Here is an 18,440-nt window from a genome sequence, read left to right on the forward strand (position 1 = left end):
GTTGGTAGGTAGGTATGTCTCTCATCCTCTCTTTGTGATTGCCTGAGATGAGTGATTGAACCATTTGTGGCTTTTGTTTAAATTGATGCTCTCTAATTTCTCTAAAGGACTGATATTTTATATTTGTTTATAAAGACAAATCAAATTTGCAACACAATTTGGTTGGGTCCTTGGTTTTAGAGATTAAGACAATACCTAAATAGAAATAAAATATCATATTCATCTTAAGAGTTGTGGTCCCTAATCCACCTTCTTGAAGATGATTTATCATTTCATGCCCATAAGAATTGCCGACTTTATGATTTGTCAACTTTGGCATGGATTATGCTACTACTTTGGCTGATGGAAAGGTGACTTTAATACCTGCCTTTTTAGATGGTGTGGTTGCATTAAGATTTTAGGTTTATAGTTACATATATGATGGTACTGAGGTGCAACCAACAAAACCCTTTATTTCTTTCAATTTTTTTTATTATAATTGATTTTGATTAATATTCCAAGTACTTAGAATGGAAACTTTACAGCCTTGAAGATAACTTTAATACTGATATAAGCTAAATCTCATAGGTAAACCTTTTCTTTCTTTAAGTTTCCCATGGCTGGATATATGTACTTACCTGTGTATTTAGCACAAGTAGCTTTCTTGATCCCCAGTTGTGCTAGATTAATAAGTAATTAAGATGACTCTAAAAATGATTGGAAAATAGATTAAATTGGCATGAAAGTTTAGGGCAGCTTGATAATCTGCTACAAACAAAACTGGAATCTAAGTGTTCCTAAGGAGACAACCTGGCAATAAAAATTTGAGATGATTTCTGTACCTATCCTCTTAATTAAGAAATTGTGAGATTATATATGAAGGAAAATCTCGTCACCTTGTAACTCATATAATATTGATGATTAAAAAAATTTAAATATTTAAATGCAATCTAGTTATTAAATACATAAACATCAAATTGAGATTTAACTGATATAATATTAAATAAATTTTAATTTTATATTATAAAATAGATTATTGTCATCATTTCTTACTTAAGAGGGAAGTTAAGTGGAGATGGGTTTCAATTTTAATTTTTAATGAAGAACAAACTACTTTTTAATTAGATAGAACCAATCAATAATTTGAGTCTCAATTCATTCAGTTTCATCAAATCAGATTGGTCAACGATATCGGTTTTGATTAGCTTGGTTTAATTAATCGGCCAATTCAATCTAATTTTAAAAACTATGAAATAAAATGAGAAAGTTAAATCAAGTAAACTGTTAGAGATGATACCATTAATGATCATCCGTCTCGATAAAAGTACATTACATTGGGTTTGTTCTTTTTTAACTAAAAGTTAATTTTTTGGCTTGCCAACACAAATTCCAAATAAAGCCACTATAAATTTCAATAATTTTGCATTTGTTTTCAGAGAAGAAGAAAGGTGTCTAAATTATTCATATGGAAGGTCACATCTTCGAAAGCATTATGCTTCTTCTTAATTTTTTTAATCAAATTTATTTATTTTCTCGTCCTGCATAAAGTATATATATATATAGCATTTTCTTTACTCAAGTAAACTACAGAATTTGTTCTGAATATAGTATCTGCATATGCTGTTATGCTTGCTGCTATACATTTATAACTAGGGTATGCTGTGGAATATGAATCCTTTTTCAAGCTTGATTGTGCAAGCTTGGCAACTAGCCCGATAAAGTTCAGCAGCAAAGATGATGATGCATGATGATGATCGCAATTCTATTTAAACTTGTCTTCATTTTTTTTTTCTTGATTTATTCTCATATATAATAATGAAAGAACTATTCTTTTGCAAAAGAATTATGTGCTGATTCCTTAGATTCCATTAAACTCGCATGTAATTTGTTTGTAATTAAGGTAAATATTAATGCAAGTAGTTAATGGTAATTTAAAAAGAAAAAAATAAAATTTGCCATTTAGAAAATGAAATTCTAATTCAGTGGAGAAGAATGGAAATTTTCTTTTGGGCGGTAAGTGGAAGCCATGATGATATATCACATTAGAGACAGAAAACAAATCCAAAAGGGAGACATTGGATTGGACGATAAAGCATGTCTTTTTCTTTTGATAATATGTTAGGGTTTAGCTTATAGATGAGTTCAAACGCGCACCAAAACCAATGAAAAGGAGACCTAAATTCTTGGGCTCACACACCTGGCCCGTTACTCGGCATCTGGTGAGGCCTACTCCAAAATTAACATGGGCTTGGCCGACAAGATCGCGAAAGAACATTGGGCCTTGAATGCAATGGTTCTCCCCTGAAGTTATTGATTTTTTATTATTATTTTTTATTTTTTTAATAAATAAAAATAGAAAATAAATAATTGAAAAAAGACGAAAGGGAACATCTAATAAAGAAGGAAGGTAGACGATAGGGTATGAGCTTCACACCTTGCTCAAGGACCTCTCTTTCTCATCTTCGTGTTGTTACCTCTCATCTGATTGTTATACTTGGACAGATCCATGCGAAAACGACATCCTTAGATATTCATTCCACCGCACCGACACCGCTTGTATTTTTATGATAATAGAGTACAAGGAAGATTATAAAACTATTACAATTTATTTTTTTTAATTTTATTTTCCTTCGAATATCACTTTTTTTATAAAGTTCTTTTAAATAATAGTAAAAATATAATTTATAAATTTTAAATAATTTGAGAGCATTGAAAATGAGCGAATGAAGATGTAGGCATAGGACCCACCTCGTGAAACTTCATGGAGTAAATACATTTTACTAGCTTTCTCGGGACATTATGCATGCAATGAAGGTCAGGTGTAAGGAGAATGGAGAGCAGCTTAAAAATCAAATTAATTCAACTTAAAATTAAAATACTAATCAAAATTAAGTTTAAATTAATGGATTCAATTTTATTAAAGTAAAATTTAACCAAAACAAAAAAAAAAAAGTTCAAACATTAAATTAAATTAAAAATAAAAAAATTTATACTATCGAATCTTAATTTTCTTTAAATTTTGAATCGATGATGACCACTCCTTCCTAACCTACCACGTCTATCCTCCACCACAAACTCCCTCTATTTCTTCTACATATACAAATAAAAAGCCCTTTTATTTTGTATGTAATTTTTTTCATTTTGGCACCGACACTTTGCCATTTTATACTATTTGTTTTATATATATATTGAAACACATGTAAGATGTAACACCCCAAAATTTTATTATTTATGAGTATTTTTGGTATTTTAATTTTATTTGAATTTTAGGAATTTTTTTGAGATTTTTCGGATTTTAAAAATCGAGTTCGATTTTCCGAAAATATAAACTTTGATGATTTTTAAAAATTAATTTAAAGACCACGTGGCAAAACTAAAAATATATTTGGAGTCTACGTATTTTTCTGAGTTTTACGGAATTTTTCGAATTTTGGACCTCGTTTCGGTCCGGAGTAAAAATTTAAAATTTTGTATTTCGAATCGAACCGGCCGAATCGAACCGGACCGGATCGGACCGGTCGAATCGGACCGGTCTCCTCTTTTTCATCCTCCCGCGCGCGACGCCCTCTCCTCTCTTCTCTCTCGTTTCTCTCTCCTCTCAGCCCGCCCGCCCCCAGCCACCAGCACCCCAGCCAGCGCGCGCCGCGCCACCCACAACCCCCGCCGCCCCCCCGGGCCGCCTAACCGAACGCCGCGCGTTCCTCGGCCAAATCCGCCGATCCGCCACCAATTGGACCGGTCTTGTGTCCAAAATCATCTACTCGTGAGAGCTTTCCATAGACACCAAGAACGCCAAATGCGGATTGTCCGATTTTAGCTCGAGAAGATTTTAGCCCATTTCGACTTTCGGCTAGATTTCTAAACCGTGAATCCCACGAGAAAACCGAGGCCACCAGACGCTCCATTCGTCGAGAGCTTAACGACATATAAATTTTTTTTTTTTTTTTTTTTTTTTTTTCCCACCACGGAACTTCGTGGTATTTTTTCGAGCATTAAAAGAAAGCTTAAAAATTAAAAAAAATTTATGTACTAACCCCCGTTATGATGGGGCCGATTGTATTCTTCGGATTTTCGCTTGTGATGATGATCGAAATTAAATTCGGGCAGACGAGACCGTTCTGGAAAAAAGTAAAAGGTTTTGGCTAGCCCCCCTTGCCCCCCCCACGCCAGCGCGTCCCGGAGGAAAAGTCAAAGAGGTAAGGCAAAAAGTTTTTTTTTTTTTTTTTTTTTTTAATAAATTTCTTAATAAAAAAAAAAAAAATAAAATTTAGCTTAGAAAATTACGATTCTATTGCAATTTTTTAGTAATATTAGTAGTATATATAAAGAAAGAACTTTTTGTTTTTTTTTTTTTGTTTTTTTTTTGTTTTTTAAAAAAATGAAAATAAAATTGAAATTAATTGGAATTTTGATTTGATGATGAATGATGTGATTTGATGGAGGGAAGTGGTGTGATATATGATTGAGATGATTGAGATGTGGATGAATAGAATTTTGCGGCTTTTTTGCTTTTTTGGGGGTCCTAGGTATAGGGAGATAGGGAGGATTTTTTTGACTTACGGCCTTTTTTTGATTTTTTTGTTTTTTTTGTTTGTTTGTTTGTATTGAAAATGTTTTGTAATGTAATATTAAATAGCCGTCTTCTTCCTCCCTTCCTCACCTCCTCCCAGTAACCGCCATTTTGTAAATCAAAAATTAATTTAAATTTAAATTTTATTATAATTAATTATAATATTATTATATATGTATCATATATATGCATTATATCATATATATATATATTATTTATTACTCACATTACAACATTTATGTGTTGTTTGAGTGTTGTAAATTGTTGTTGGTGTTGTTGATGTTTGGGCGCGGTGTGTGCGTGCGTTGGTGTGGTGGTGTGTGTGTGGTGTGGACTGGGTCTTCGGGCGGGGAGTTGTTCAGGGTAGTTGGTTGAGTTCGTTCTGAGTTCTTCGGATTTTGATGAGTTAAGTTTTGGCCCGATTTGGATTTGAGTTGGTGGGTCAGAAGTGTTTGAGTTCTAAGAAGGAGGTATTATTATTGATGCTATATGGATTGATGCTCTTGATATGATATGATTGATGCTGTGCTGATTGATTGTATGATGCTTGATTGTTTGATGTGAATGATGTTGATGTTATGATTTATGTTTTGCATTTGCATTAGTTAGTTATAGTTATAGAGATTTATAATTGATATTTTACTTTTAAATTTTTTTTTTTGCTGCCTTCAAACAAAATTTTTTTTAATTTTTTTTTTCTTTTGTGCAGTTTTTTTATTTATGTGTTATTTTAATAATTATTGTTAATTTTTAATTATAAATATATTTTATTTTTAAATTGTTATAATATTATTTTTAAATTTTATATTAATATATTATTATATTTATTATTTTATGGATTGGAATTTTTAAATTGGTTGATTTATTATATGAGGAGGATGATGATTGAGTGGATATTATATATTAGTGTGATGTGTTGATTTGTGTGTTGGTGAGTTGTGGAGGTTTTTGGTCGGGTGTTTTCATTTTATCCGTTACTAAAGTGTGTTTTTTGAAAATTGGTTACTGAAAATTGTTTTTGAATGAAAATGGGGTTTTGGGGGAGCGCGCCGGGGGCAAATGGGCCTCCCTAGGCTAGGCTTACGGCGGGCCTGGGGGTTTGGTGTGGTCTGGTCCTGTAGCTAGTCAGGCCCATAGGTTGACAGTTGACAAATGTGGTGTCTGAAGCTCAGATAGGAAAGCACACACTTCATAATAATAATAATAATAATAATGACAATTTTATGATGACATGCTAATATTTGTATCGCATACGTACAAACTCTACATTTGATTTGATATGAAATCTCATAAGAATCTATCCATCCTCCTATAAAAGTGGAGAATGAAAAATACTACACCCGACAATTAGTAACTGATGATTTATTATTATTATTATTATTATTGAAACCCGCACACACGAGTTTGTTCACATGCCTATTTGGCAAAAGCGCAGTGTTTCATTCTATAACATAAATGCTTCACGGGGTTTAAAAAAAAAAAAAAAAAAAAGGGAAAATGAGGTAATTTTTGGTGATATGGTTTTGCGTAGGCTGGTATCAGTTAACCCATTAAATAATGTCAAGCACAATCCAACCACCCCTGATATTAATTTACTCAACATCATCCTTTATTAACAATTCTAAAAGGCGATTCCTGTTGGAAAGGTCCCTTTTGGAACCAACATCAAACATTAAACAAATAATTCAGGCTTGACTAGGTCTCTCTAGACTCTCAATTTGCTTGGGACCTCACCTTTATTTTAATTTCTATGTCGCCAATCATACTATTTCTTTAAAACAAGATATCAAACCTTACCATCTAAACAGCCAAGGGACCCCTGTGCCTGTGGATCCCCTTTAAACCCTCCATAATTTGCTACCCAAAGAATTTCAAAGAAAAATAAAAGAAACGGTCAAAGCTCATCCAATGTCCGGAAACTGTCTAAATGCGGAGGCCAATCATCCAGCATCCCATTTCAGTCCAAGCTAATTAATGGGGTTCTTCTCAGAGCTCAGACCCACCACATCCACAGCTGGTTCCTGTATATATTTCCCAACTTTTTACCCTTTTTCTTGTTGCGGTTAAAATTTGAGTGCGAGGACTTAGGAGTCATCAAATCAGTTAAAAAAGATTCATGCTATGGGGTTGAACTTTGTGAGACACCTTTAGCAGAGTAGCAGTCGGGATCATGACCGGCTGTACTGAAATCGGCCATCAGCATGTAGAGAAAAAGAAACAATCAATACCTCATTTCCTGGTCGACTTTATGTCGTACGATTCTCCTTTTGTTATAGTGAAAAGAGTGGTAATACTGTAAATCTAAGCAAGTTCCATATCATAATTGAGAGAATTAAGGCTTGTCATAGCACATGGCCTCCTATACAATTCGCTCCATAGATCCCGTTAAAGATCAAAGAAGGATTAACTATTAGCTAATATAGAACCGCTGGGCCTATGAGACTACATGTATAGAATGTATAAATAAAGGCTTTTATACATTAACATATTTCCTTTCTAATGATTTTTGGGTCAATCTCTACCGTGGAATACACTTGCAAAATTGGCAACAAGAGAAATAAATTAACGAACTAAGATTTTAGAGAGAGAAGAAGAAGAAGAAGAAGAAGCAGCAGCTACCATCCTAAAACTGTTCCAATTATCACTATATTTCACTGACCTCACCTTCCCTACATACACCCACATCGATCGTAATGCTTCCTTTCTTCTTTGAGTTGATCACCCTGCAACACTTTCTTCTTGGAGACTGCCCAACGCACATGCATGAAAAAAGCAAATTACTGAGTTCCAATGCTACCAAACAATACCAAGAAATTAACCAAATTTCTATGTTACTTGAAGGCATACTAGTCATTGTGCAGAATTGCAAATAGCAAGATCCATGATGGTAATGACAAATAAAATAATGAGTAGTTCAAGGAGCACTTACTCTATCCCACATGTGAGGGTCAGGCTTCTTATAAACCACAACCATATCAAGATTAGTAGGATCAGCCATCTTCCACTTGCATGCAGGGTGAGGGATACGATGCCTGGCATACTCGGTCACTGTTAAATTCAGTGAAGAATCAAATCTTGCCTTTGACATGTAAAATACAAAGGGTTTTTGGCAAGGGTTTCGGCTAACTGGTCGAGTGTTGAATGCATATGCTGTGTAATCTGCCCTTTTATACCAATTCAAAAATGTTCTTGAAGGCATTTCTATTTCTCGAGGCGAAAAGACTCCACGGAAAATTTGAACTGCAAAGCCCCATGAAACAGAAATGGTCCAGCTCTTAGATTTATCATAGCAGATGGATTGTTGCATTAGCCCTGCAGAGTCCAGCTTCATAGGCACCATTAGCTGTTGAAGTGCTTGAACTCGAGTGACATTAGGGAAAATGGGCTCAACCACATCAAGGTGATGCAATGAGACCAAAGGTGTAACCGGATGAGCAGCAAGGAGTCCGAACAGGTTTCCATACACATCATACTGATTGCAAAAAGATAATTAGAATCATTAACTATCTCCATAGCTGTATTTAAAACTAGAAAAAATAGGAACCTCATCAGGATTGGAACATAAATTGGGTTTGAGCTTCAGTTTACTGCAATGAAATTCACAACTTGGCATGTATGATCATAAAGCAACCAATAGCTTGTACATGAACTACACAAATGACACATGTTTCATGGTGAACAAGTCCAACCAAGAATTTCTCATAATCTAAATAATGCAGAGGATAAAATAAGATTGTCAGGCAGAAGTTAAGACCCTTCTTCATATCACAAGAATGTGCCCTGAAAGTACCACAAGTTTTCCATTTAAGGACAAATCCTGATGAATTCAATTTCAGCTAATAGTCTGGACTATGCCAAAAAGGGGCTCATCACCAATTCTGTTTCTTTCCTTGGATTGGGAAAGGAACATAGATATGTGATACACATGCACCAAGTATGCTCGTCGGTATTAGCACTGGCAAGCCGTGGACAGAACAAGGTCCCAGTCGTAGCTACTGGTGGGTCCCAAACCGACACCCAAACAATTGAAAAATTGTACAAGCCTGCAAGGACGACATTGAGCAATCGAATGGCTAAAACCAATGCCGATGCAAGTCTCGCCTGAAATTCCCCGAAAACTACAAAACGCTCATATCGGGAAATATTATCAGGAAAGGTTTAATGAGTTGAATCCAGTTCATTAACTACACAACAGATAACAATAATTATTCATTGGAACTCCAAATTTTCCCAATTCCAGCAATTTAATGCAAATTAAAGTAACACACAATAAAGCCAGATATCGGCCAAAATTTCGGGAAAAAGGACTAGAAAGATAGAAAAGAAGAAGAAAGAAGAATCTAGGCTAGGCATCCATGGCTGGCAACATCCCAAATGAGAGACCACAGCAAAAAAAAAAAAAATTACCAGCAAAAGTACAGGAGTCATTATAACAAGGGGAAAGAGAAATGAACCTGGTGAAATCCGGATTCCTTGGTGAGTGGTACACCGAGTTCAGCCATACAAGCCTGCATTCTATCATCGGATCCGTACAGTCCAGGATACCTCTGTATACACCTATCTTGCATTTTATTGAGCGCTTTTGCTAATGGATAGCTTATGGCAAACCCACCGCCGCCATAGGCCATTCCATAAGAGAAATAGATGTTTTGCAAATGGGACTCCGATAAGCTCCCGATATAATAAAACTGATTATGATCATACTTCCTCAGCACTCTAACCAGATTCTCCGTGATAAAAACAGTGTCATCGTCCCCCATCACGAACCACCGCACATTTTCGAGGCCGAGACGCAGAGTTTCGGATACGATCCTCGAGATCCGTATCGCTGACCGATGGCCCTGGCGATTCGTGTAAGCGAAACTGGAAGTATCGCCGGAGATTTTAACCGGGGGTAACCCGTTCGTTTCACGAGTCTTGACGGCATTATCTAACCACACAATGCCTCGCATTTCCTGAGGTTTAAACCAAATCTTGATATAGTTCTTCCTCTTTTCCCACAGCTTTGCCGAGGCAGCGATGCCAAAAACTATGTCGTGAATCTCCGTCGGCTGATGGGTTTCTTGACTGCCTCTCAGGGGAATGTTTGAAGCCGTTTGATTTTGAATCAAGGGCTGAGAATGATTAGAGATTGAGAGATGATGTTGGGTAGAGAAAGGCTCGTGATTGCAGGCTCGTGAAGTGGCGACCAGCTTGAGAGTGTAAGCAACATAGGTGAGTGAAACGAATAGGATCAGCCAAACCATGAGCTTAGGTAGGATTCGCGTCTGCGAACCAGGTCCGGAAAAGTGGTTCCCAGATGGGCTTCTCATATGATCCCAAATTATTTTCTCTGAATCTTTCTGATTTGTTACCTTCATATTTTTATAATTCAACTATTTACTTCCTATTCTCCCCTTTTGGCTCCTTATAGCAATCGCTACAAAAATGTCTGTCAAAAGCCGTTGGGTTTTGCAGAATTTGGAAGTTAGCAATAGAAAATGGAACATGAATGTATTGGAAAGATAAATTAGGAAAAATGGAATATAATCAATGAAGAATGCGAATACCCAGAAAGAAAAAAAGAGGGAAAATGAAGGAAAAGTGAGGGAAAATTACTTATGCGTAGTGGGAGATGCAGAGTCGAGGGGGGAAAAAGACAGAGAGGAAGGAGTCGCAGAAAGGTTAGAATTATAGTGTCCAGATCGCGCTCTCCAGTTTCCCTAGTATTCTGTTAGCTACAGAGTCCTATGTTTGCGTGTTTGTACATTTATAAATATATACATTGTACAGAAGATTTATCAGGATAATGCTCTCAATTTATTAAAAAATATATTTAATATAACATAATTGAATAACTTTTGATTTATAACTCTTTAGAAAATTAAATTTCAGAATTAAAAAGTAATAATATTATTTTAAATATTATTAAAAAATAAATTAAAACTGTTTTCTATTTTAATATTTTTATAATTAAAAATATTAAATTTAATTTTTAATTAATTTATTTAAATAAATATTTTTCTCAACAAGTTTAATAATAATAATAATAATAATATTAAATAGACTCTAAGTATAAGAGTCTATCCCATGCATTAATTTAATGAAATTTATTTTTTTAACAAATTATGATAAAATCTAATTATTTTTATTTTATACGTCATTTTTATTTATGCATTGGACAAGTCACAAGTGTATATTCTTAATGTAGGTAAGTATTAGTAATTTTAAATATCTTAATTAAATTAATCGTTAATCCAATTTTATTTTTTTAATTAAGTATTTTTTTTCTTTTTTCCTATGGAGAAAATACGTCTTTGACTATCATTTTCGCGGACCGAGTCTCCTCATTTCGAGATGAGTAAGACGTAAAACAACGTGTGAATTCCACTGGCAATAAAAGAATGCTAGGGCTAGGGTTTGTTGCAGAGATAAGTTTGGGTTGAAAATTATTTTTAATTAAAATGAAATGATATCAAATTACTTTTAATTGGGCTTGCTCGATCAAGTCAAAAGATTAACTTTTAATTTTTATAAAAAAAAATTCAAAATTTAAAATAATTTTAATAGCTTTATTTGATTAATTTAAATTAAATTAAAATAAATTTGACAATCACGTTTAAGGTTAAAATTATTTTTTTAAATAATGTAATTAATTAATACTAAAAAAATTAATTTTTGGTGAGCATAATTACTTAAAAAATACTCTCATTGAAAGTATTAAAAAATAAATAAATAAATAAATGTTGATCCACAAACATCTAATCAAGCCCAATAATTAATTTAGTGTCTAATCAATCATTTCCCGTTAGGAAAATAGGATGTGAAAAATAAGAAAAATAATTTAAATATATGAATCAAGAAATTTGTTAAATTTGATTTAAACAATTTTAGAGGTAGCAAAATTTGATATTTAATTTGGATGGGTCGGCCAAGTGCCACATGTGAACGTGTCTTAGTCTACGTCCAATAGACTTCAATTTCGTTTGACAATGATGCACACATAAAATAATATATCTAAAAGAAAAGATATTATTTTAAATTTTATTAAAAAAATAATTTATAAAATTTATTTCATTAGTATATATTAAATTTAAATTTTAATATTTTCATTAATATATATTTAAAGTATATATTCTCTTCACACCCGAAACAAAGTCAATGTCAAATAAAATTTTCACTTTGACGTTGATGTTGTTGGTTGGATTTGAAAAGCCGCTAACGAAGGGCAAATTTTGAGAAAATTGAGTTAAATAAAAAATTTAATGTTAATATATAAAATATTAAAGTTTGGTTAAATTAGAATAAAAAACAAAGGGTCAACATTAAAAATTAAATTGATAATTACATGTCTCATATTAATTATATCGAATAAATAATGCTGAATAAAAGAATATCCATATTGATAAATTCAAACAAATTGAGCTAAAATAATAAAAATAAATGAAAATCATCGTTCAGAAAAATTAAGAATTAATAATATTAAATATTATCAATATTAATTAATAATTAAATTAAATTAAATTTTTAAGATGGAATTTTGAGATATTAATTAAATATTTAAGATTTTTATAAATGGTCACAATGATTAACTATTTAGTTTTTAATTTATAAATATAATAAATAACTATTAATTAAATATATTTAAACTATCAAATTAAATTTAAAATTCTTTATTGTATCAAATTGAGCAATAATATATAAGCAGCAAAAAGGAGGGGAGGGATTTTGCCGCGTAGATGTTTGGCTCGCTTTATGAACAGAGGTTGTTGAGAGACTTTTTCTTTTAAATTTTCAAACTATATGAGCTGTCCATGACCCGAGTCGAACCTTGTCGGTTATATTCATTGGTGTGTTTGATGAATTATGTCGGTTATATTCACATGTTTATTTTTATTATTTTATTTTTTTATTTGATAAAACTTAATAAATTATTTAATAATTAATGAATTAAATTGAAAGTTATGATTATTCTACTTTTTAATAATATTGTCTCTTACAAATTTTTGAAAATCCCTTGAAATTAAAAAAAAAATTATAATTTCTTGATTTATCAATATCTTTTAAAAATGAACATTTCTAATTAATTTTTTATTTTAATTAATTAAAAATAATTATTACTTTATAATTTTTAATTTCTATACCCATTATTAATTTTATGGTTTACAGAAATCTAATGTCACTAAAATTTTTAGATATCCTTCTCAATAATATTTATCTAAAAATCAAACTTACTCTTATTTAAGAGTATAATGTACCTTATCACTATATTTAATATTTATTAATTATTATATATTTAATTTAAAAGTAGTTTTATTTGATTTTGATTTTAATTTGCTTTTCGATTTCATTCTAAGTTGGGTAATTTAATAATTAAAATAGTTTTTATTTTTTACATTTTAAAATTGACAAATTACACTAAATGGAACCATAAGTCCAATTCTATTAATATTCAGGTTGGGCTAAAACTGTGGACCGATCTGAATTTAATCGGTTTTATCCCAGTCCAGTCTCGGTTTCGACCCGGACCTTAGTCCGTACCCGTGTGTGCATCATAGGCATTAAATCAAAATGCAAAACGGAAATCAATTCTCAGTTCTCACACCGTTAACTCCTCTTTCCTTTCGATTTCGCGCGCTATCCGTTACTGATGGGCGCTTTAAAGCTCAGAGGGAAGAACCTGAAAGGCCAAATCTATTCAATTCCATGCATGCATGAAGAGACTAAGACTAGCCAACACTCACTTCTCTCGAATCAAAACCCTTATCTCCCAAAACTCTTATCAGCAAGCTCTCAAATCCTCACTCACTGTATCTTGTTTTTCTCCTCTCCTTACTGATCAAATATACGCTCTCTTCATCAAGTCTGGCAACAATCTTGAACCCTACCTTTCCACTGTTCTCATTTCTCACTTCTCTAAACAAAATGACCTTTCTCGAGCTCTCACTTTCCTTTTGGACACGCATAACCCAGATATTATCACCTATAACGCCCTCATTTCTGGGTTTGCCCGGTTTAGCCAGCCTGGGCCTGTTTTTGAGCTTTTTAATGACTTGAGGCACCTGGGTCTGGTTCCTGATGTGTTTACTTTTAGTTCTTTGATCAAAGGGTGCTGCAGTTTGAGAGAGAATGGGGTTGCACATGGGGTTTGTTTGAGGCTGGGGTTTGAGTGTAGGGCGTTTATTGTTAGCGGGTTGATTGAGAATTATGCAAAAAATGGGGATATGGAGTCGGCTGAGAGGTGTTTTGAGGAGTGCTTTTGTGTGGATAATGTGCTTTACACAGCTATGCTTTGTGGGTATATGTGGAACGGGGAGTTTGAAAAGGGAAAAGAGGTTTTTGCTGATATGAGGGGTTTAGGATTCGAATTGAATGAGTTTAGCTTAACTGGGGTAATTGGTGCTTTATTTGATATTAAGGAAGGGGAACAGATTCATGGGTTTGCTGTCAAAAAGGGACTTTTGTATAGTTGTTCAATGCATTTGAATAATGCTGTTATGAGTATGTACTCCAGGTGTGGTAGTAAAGTCGATGCTATTAAGGTGTTTGATGAAATTCCTGAGCCAGATGTTGTTTCTTGGACTGAGAGGATAGGAGCAGCTTGTGATGGTGAGGAAGCGTTGGAATGTTTTGGAATTTTGCATTCTATAGGTTTAGATATTAATGAATACAATTTGATCAATGTTTTTTCTGCCATTGGAGGAGCGAAGTTCTTGAAAGCAGCTAAGCAAATTCAAGCACTTTGTCATAAGACAGGGTATTTGCAGGTGGTTTCTGTTGGCAATGCATTGGTGTCCATGTATGGGAAGTCTAGGCAAATGCATGATGCTAGGCACATTTTTTATGATATGATCTATCGAGATTCTGTTTCTTGGAATTCTCTGATATCTGCATGTTCTGAGAATGGATTTGTTAGTGAGGCGCTGGAGGTGTTCTCACATATGTCTGATCTTGCACTGCAGCCCACCATCTATACTCTCATTAGCATTCTTGAAACAGTTTCCAACTTGAAATGTACAAAGCAGGCAATGCAAATCCATTCACATGTGATTAAATGTGGATTCATGATAGATGATTCCATGGTTTCCAGCTTGATAATAGCATATGGGAGATGCAATAGTATGGATGACTCAAAAAGGATATTTGGTGAGATTGATGAGGTAAACTTGGCACATGTGAAAGTGATGATGACAAATTTGGTCCATAGTGGGCTTTATGCGGATGCTTTGAATTTGTTTCAAACCATATGGAGATCATGCCTTGAAGTGGATGGCAAAACTTTTAGTATTGTCTTTAAAGCTTTTGGTGCTATGACAGATATGGAACAGGGGAGAGCAATTCATTCCCTATCTCTAACATATGGATTTGATCAGGATAGCTTTGTTGAAAGTGCTCTCATTGACATCTACTGTAAGTGCGGAAACATAGGAGATGCAGTGAAAATATTCAGGAGTATGTCTACAGACAATTTGGCTGGCTGGAATGCCATGGTAATAGGATATGCTCAACACGGTTGTTGTCAAGAAGCTTTCAAGATTTTCGATGAGATGTCTGAATTTGGAGTTGAACCTGATGAAATAACTTATATCGGTGTCCTTACTTCATGCTGCCATGCAGGGCTACTGAAGAAAGCACGTTATTACTTCAAATCTATGTTTGAACTTCATGGAATTATCCCATGTTTAGAACATTATGCATGCATGGTAGATCTGCTTGGTCGAGTAGGACTCCTGGAAGATGCAAAGGAGATTATAGATCATATGCCTATTCAACCTGATGTTCATTTATGGCAAATTCTTCTATCAGCCTGCAGCATCCACAGACATGTTGAACTGGGGAGAGTTGCAGCTAGTAAACTTCTCGAGCTGCAACCTGAAAATGAATCTACTTATATTCTTCTATCAAACCTGTATGCTTCTGTGGGCATGTGGGGTGCTGTTGGAAAATTGAGAAAAGAGATGAAGGAAAAAGTAGTACACAAAGAACCTGGTTCTAGTTGGATTCAAGTGGGAAGAACAATCCATAACTTTTTGGTCGATGACATCTCACATCCTCAAAATAAAGAAGTTTACGTAGAGTTGATAAGGCTGTATGGGCAAATGTTAACTTTGCCAGAGTTGGAACTTGATGGTGTTTTTCTATAGACCTATGCTTTGTGAAGCTCAGGAAATTTCCTTAATTTCTATAAAATCCAACAGATGTCCGTCACTTTTCTTATTACAACAGATATCTATCAGTTTGTCTAACCAGGTTAGTTATACAATCCATTCTATTATAACTTCTATTGCGTGTATTTCAAATGAGAATTTAATGACTAGATGCAATGAGACGTTCAAAAATTCCACGAACTTTGTGATTGAACCCATCTGTAATATATGCAGAATGCATTTGTAATTAAATGAATGAAACTGTGTTACAATTCTTGTGAATGCAATTGGAAGTTACGATAGGATAGACAAATATCTACAACACTTGCTTTTAAGTGTAGATAATGTTCTCTGCATTAATTAGTAGCAGCATGCAAATTTTGGTAGTTTAATCAGAAGGAAATGGCCCATAAGACAATGATATTATGATCTTTTCAAGTGATATTATATCTAGAACACTGATATAATTAGAAAATAAGTATTTTCAATTGAATTTTGTAATAAAACACTAAAAAAAAAAAAAAAGGCCTAACGGAAGAAACACTAAATTGTATTCAAAAAATTTAAGAAACACTAAATTGTATTCAGAAAATTTAATGATCATACAATTTTCTGTTAAGATATTAATAATGTCTAGCATTATTATCGCTCTCTCAAGGAGGTTTTCCTGTGGGAATGGTGGCGATTTGGAGAGGCTCTGGATAAAACAGAAACAATGGAGTGAAAAGCATTTGCTGCTATCTTTGACTTTATTTGCCCTCGCCTTGGAAGTGGCCTTGTGCCCATGAAATTCTTGCTGAATGCAGTAGCAGGAATGTCACTGACTTTGTCGTTCATGATGTCAACCAAGGTATGCTAATCAACTTTTTCTTTCTGGGGCTTTCTGGTTTGATAATTGTGGATATTTGATTGTGTTGCTCACATTGGGAGTTTATATAGTGAAGGAACAAGTCATTGTATACCGGGGGCTGGGGATGATTAATCTGGTGGTGTGAATAAAGACTTTTTCAGAGCCTCAGAGGTGAGGAGTTGGGAGGCATGCCAGCGGATTTGTCTGGCTGTATAAGATTCTTTTTAGCTCAACTTGAGACAAGTTGAGTTCATGGCATGATTTGTCAATTGATTGACTGACAAATGATCCACAGTTTAATAAGCATAATGATAATTTTGAGTCTACCTGACCATGCACACGTGCAGGTTCAAGCGGTATCCAGGAGCTCTCTTCTGGATCTTGAGTTGGATTTTACTTTTTCATGAGGATTACATTGTCAGGTCGCACAACTTGCTCTCTGAGAAGTATAATAAGCGGATGAGAAGTGTCAATAACTACAAAGGCCTCAATAGTCAACGATACCATTCTGATTTGGATTCAGTAAATGGGTAATGATTCCTAATACCTGGAGCTCTACCACCCGAAAACATCATCATATAGGCAAAATCAATTAGCTGGCATGCCTCCTAACTTCCACTCGTTGCTATAGCCTATAAAGCCTACTCCTGCTGCTGCACACACCCTCCCATTAGAATAATACCTCTTGTCTTTAGTGCTAAATTTACTTATTTTTTATCTTTTCTTCCAAAATATTGTCTTGACCCTTTTGAAGGTCAAAAGAAAAGAATCCAATTGCATGAGATTTCTTTCTTTTGAATGGAATATCATAAAACTAAAGAGGGTTCTATATCATACTTTATCTCTAAGGGTCTAAAATCTGCAGTATTTGAATGAAAATGTAGTTCCCTAATCAATTCGTGATTCTCTCTCTGTGTAATACTTATCTGTTCTCATCATTGAGCACAAATTTCCTTCATTTCCAATGATTTTCATCACCTTCCTCCCTTTTATCTTCAAGGTATGGAGAATACAAGAAAATTTTGAAAACAACTATTGGACCCGAAATCTACTGCTAAAACCAAAGAAATAGCCCTCTAACAGGAAGTACGCGCCAAATCAACTATTGAATTCCTTCCCTAACTCCAACTACTAAAACACGAAGGAAAAAAAAGGGAAATTTGTAGTTAACAAGGATACATGAAATTTCACGAAGAGAATTTGTAGCTTAGAAGGATACATAAAAGTTAGCTTCCCACATTTGAGATACCACTGTTCCTATAAATTGGAAACTAGTCCCAAGATGATGTTCCTCGCTAACTTTACAGGCCAAGTTATTCCTTCTTATATCAAACCGGCATTGCTGTACCTAACACGTGGAGAAGTGATTCTTTTATTTCATGCCATGGCTCAAAGAAAGTTTTATATTTTTATTTTTTTTATCTTTGTTAAACTAAAGATAGAACTTCATTAGCCATCACAGCAGCAAAAGGATGACACAATGTTTTCTTGGGACATAGGATTGTACAAGAAGGATTCATCATGAAGAACTTTAACCGCTAGCATGGTTCAAAGAAAGTTACTTTATTCTTTGCTCAATTCTGTCATGTTTTTGTTAAATGTTATAATCTTTTCAATTAGTGTCTCAAGATCTGTGTCGTCTTCCCAATCTTATTCCGAGTAGGAAATGTCTTCTGCCGTCATTTTCTTAGGCGAATTCCCGAAGCAGACCATCTGCTTCAAAGCAATGGCTGACGCCACGCCTACTGCCATGCCCTTTAGACGGTCATCCCAACTTGTGCATAAAAATACTAAGATGGGGCAGCGAGGAATCTGTTTGGAAAAGGATAAATTTCAAGAGTTACCTTTAAATTTTAAGAGTTATAAAAAAATCGTTTCTAAATTTAAAATGTAACTTCAAATTTTTTAATTTTAA

General features: G+C 33.9%; 2 protein-coding genes across 7 annotated transcripts; one reads left to right on the forward strand and one right to left on the reverse strand.

The window, feature by feature from the left end:
• Positions 1–6,964: 6,964 nt before the first annotated feature.
• Positions 6,965–10,278, reverse strand: LOC110656113 (uncharacterized). The gene is made up of 3 exons (XM_058137915.1): positions 9,004–10,278; positions 7,479–8,021; positions 6,965–7,295 (listed from the first exon to the last, which is right to left on the reverse strand). The coding sequence occupies exons 1-3, from the start codon at positions 9,907–9,909 to the stop codon at positions 7,194–7,196; spliced, it is 1,551 nt and encodes a 516-aa protein (XP_057993898.1). The 5' UTR covers positions 9,910–10,278; the 3' UTR covers positions 6,965–7,193.
• A 2,848-nt stretch (positions 10,279–13,126) lies between these two features.
• LOC110656046 (pentatricopeptide repeat-containing protein At2g13600) lies at positions 13,127–17,490 on the forward strand. 6 transcript variants are annotated; one of them, XM_058138141.1, is made up of 4 exons: positions 13,133–15,778; positions 16,334–16,525; positions 16,615–16,696; positions 16,873–17,490. In XM_058138141.1, the coding sequence occupies exon 1, from the start codon at positions 13,243–13,245 to the stop codon at positions 15,670–15,672; it is 2,430 nt and encodes an 809-aa protein (XP_057994124.1). In that variant the 5' UTR covers positions 13,133–13,242; the 3' UTR covers positions 15,673–15,778; positions 16,334–16,525; positions 16,615–16,696; positions 16,873–17,490. The 6 variants fall into 6 exon arrangements, with proteins under 6 accessions (XP_057994120.1, XP_057994124.1, XP_057994125.1 ...); XM_058138142.1 differs by having other exon boundaries at positions 16,620–16,696; XM_058138139.1 differs by having other exon boundaries at positions 16,334–16,696.
• The last annotated feature ends 950 nt before the right edge of the window (positions 17,491–18,440 follow it).

Source organism: Hevea brasiliensis, chromosome 16, assembly GCF_030052815.1.
Source record: "Hevea brasiliensis isolate MT/VB/25A 57/8 chromosome 16, ASM3005281v1, whole genome shotgun sequence".
Classification (NCBI taxonomy): Eukaryota; Viridiplantae; Streptophyta; class Magnoliopsida; order Malpighiales; family Euphorbiaceae; genus Hevea; species Hevea brasiliensis.

Excerpts from the sequence above, each read along its gene's own strand:
- LOC110656046 (XM_058138137.1), top strand. The coding sequence starts at position 13,243 with ATGAAGAGACTAAGACTAGCCAACACTCACTTCTCTCGAATCAAAACC.
- LOC110656113 (XM_058137915.1), bottom strand. The coding sequence starts at position 9,909 with ATGAAGGTAACAAATCAGAAAGATTCAGAGAAAATAATTTGGGATCAT. Across the intron at positions 8,022-9,003 it reads AGGAATCCGGATTTCACCAG|TATGATGTGTATGGAAACCT; the intron begins GTTCATTTCTCT and ends TTTTGCAATCAG. Across the intron at positions 7,296-7,478 it reads ACCCTCACATGTGGGATAGA|TCTCCAAGAAGAAAGTGTTG; the intron begins GTAAGTGCTCCT and ends TGCGTTGGGCAG.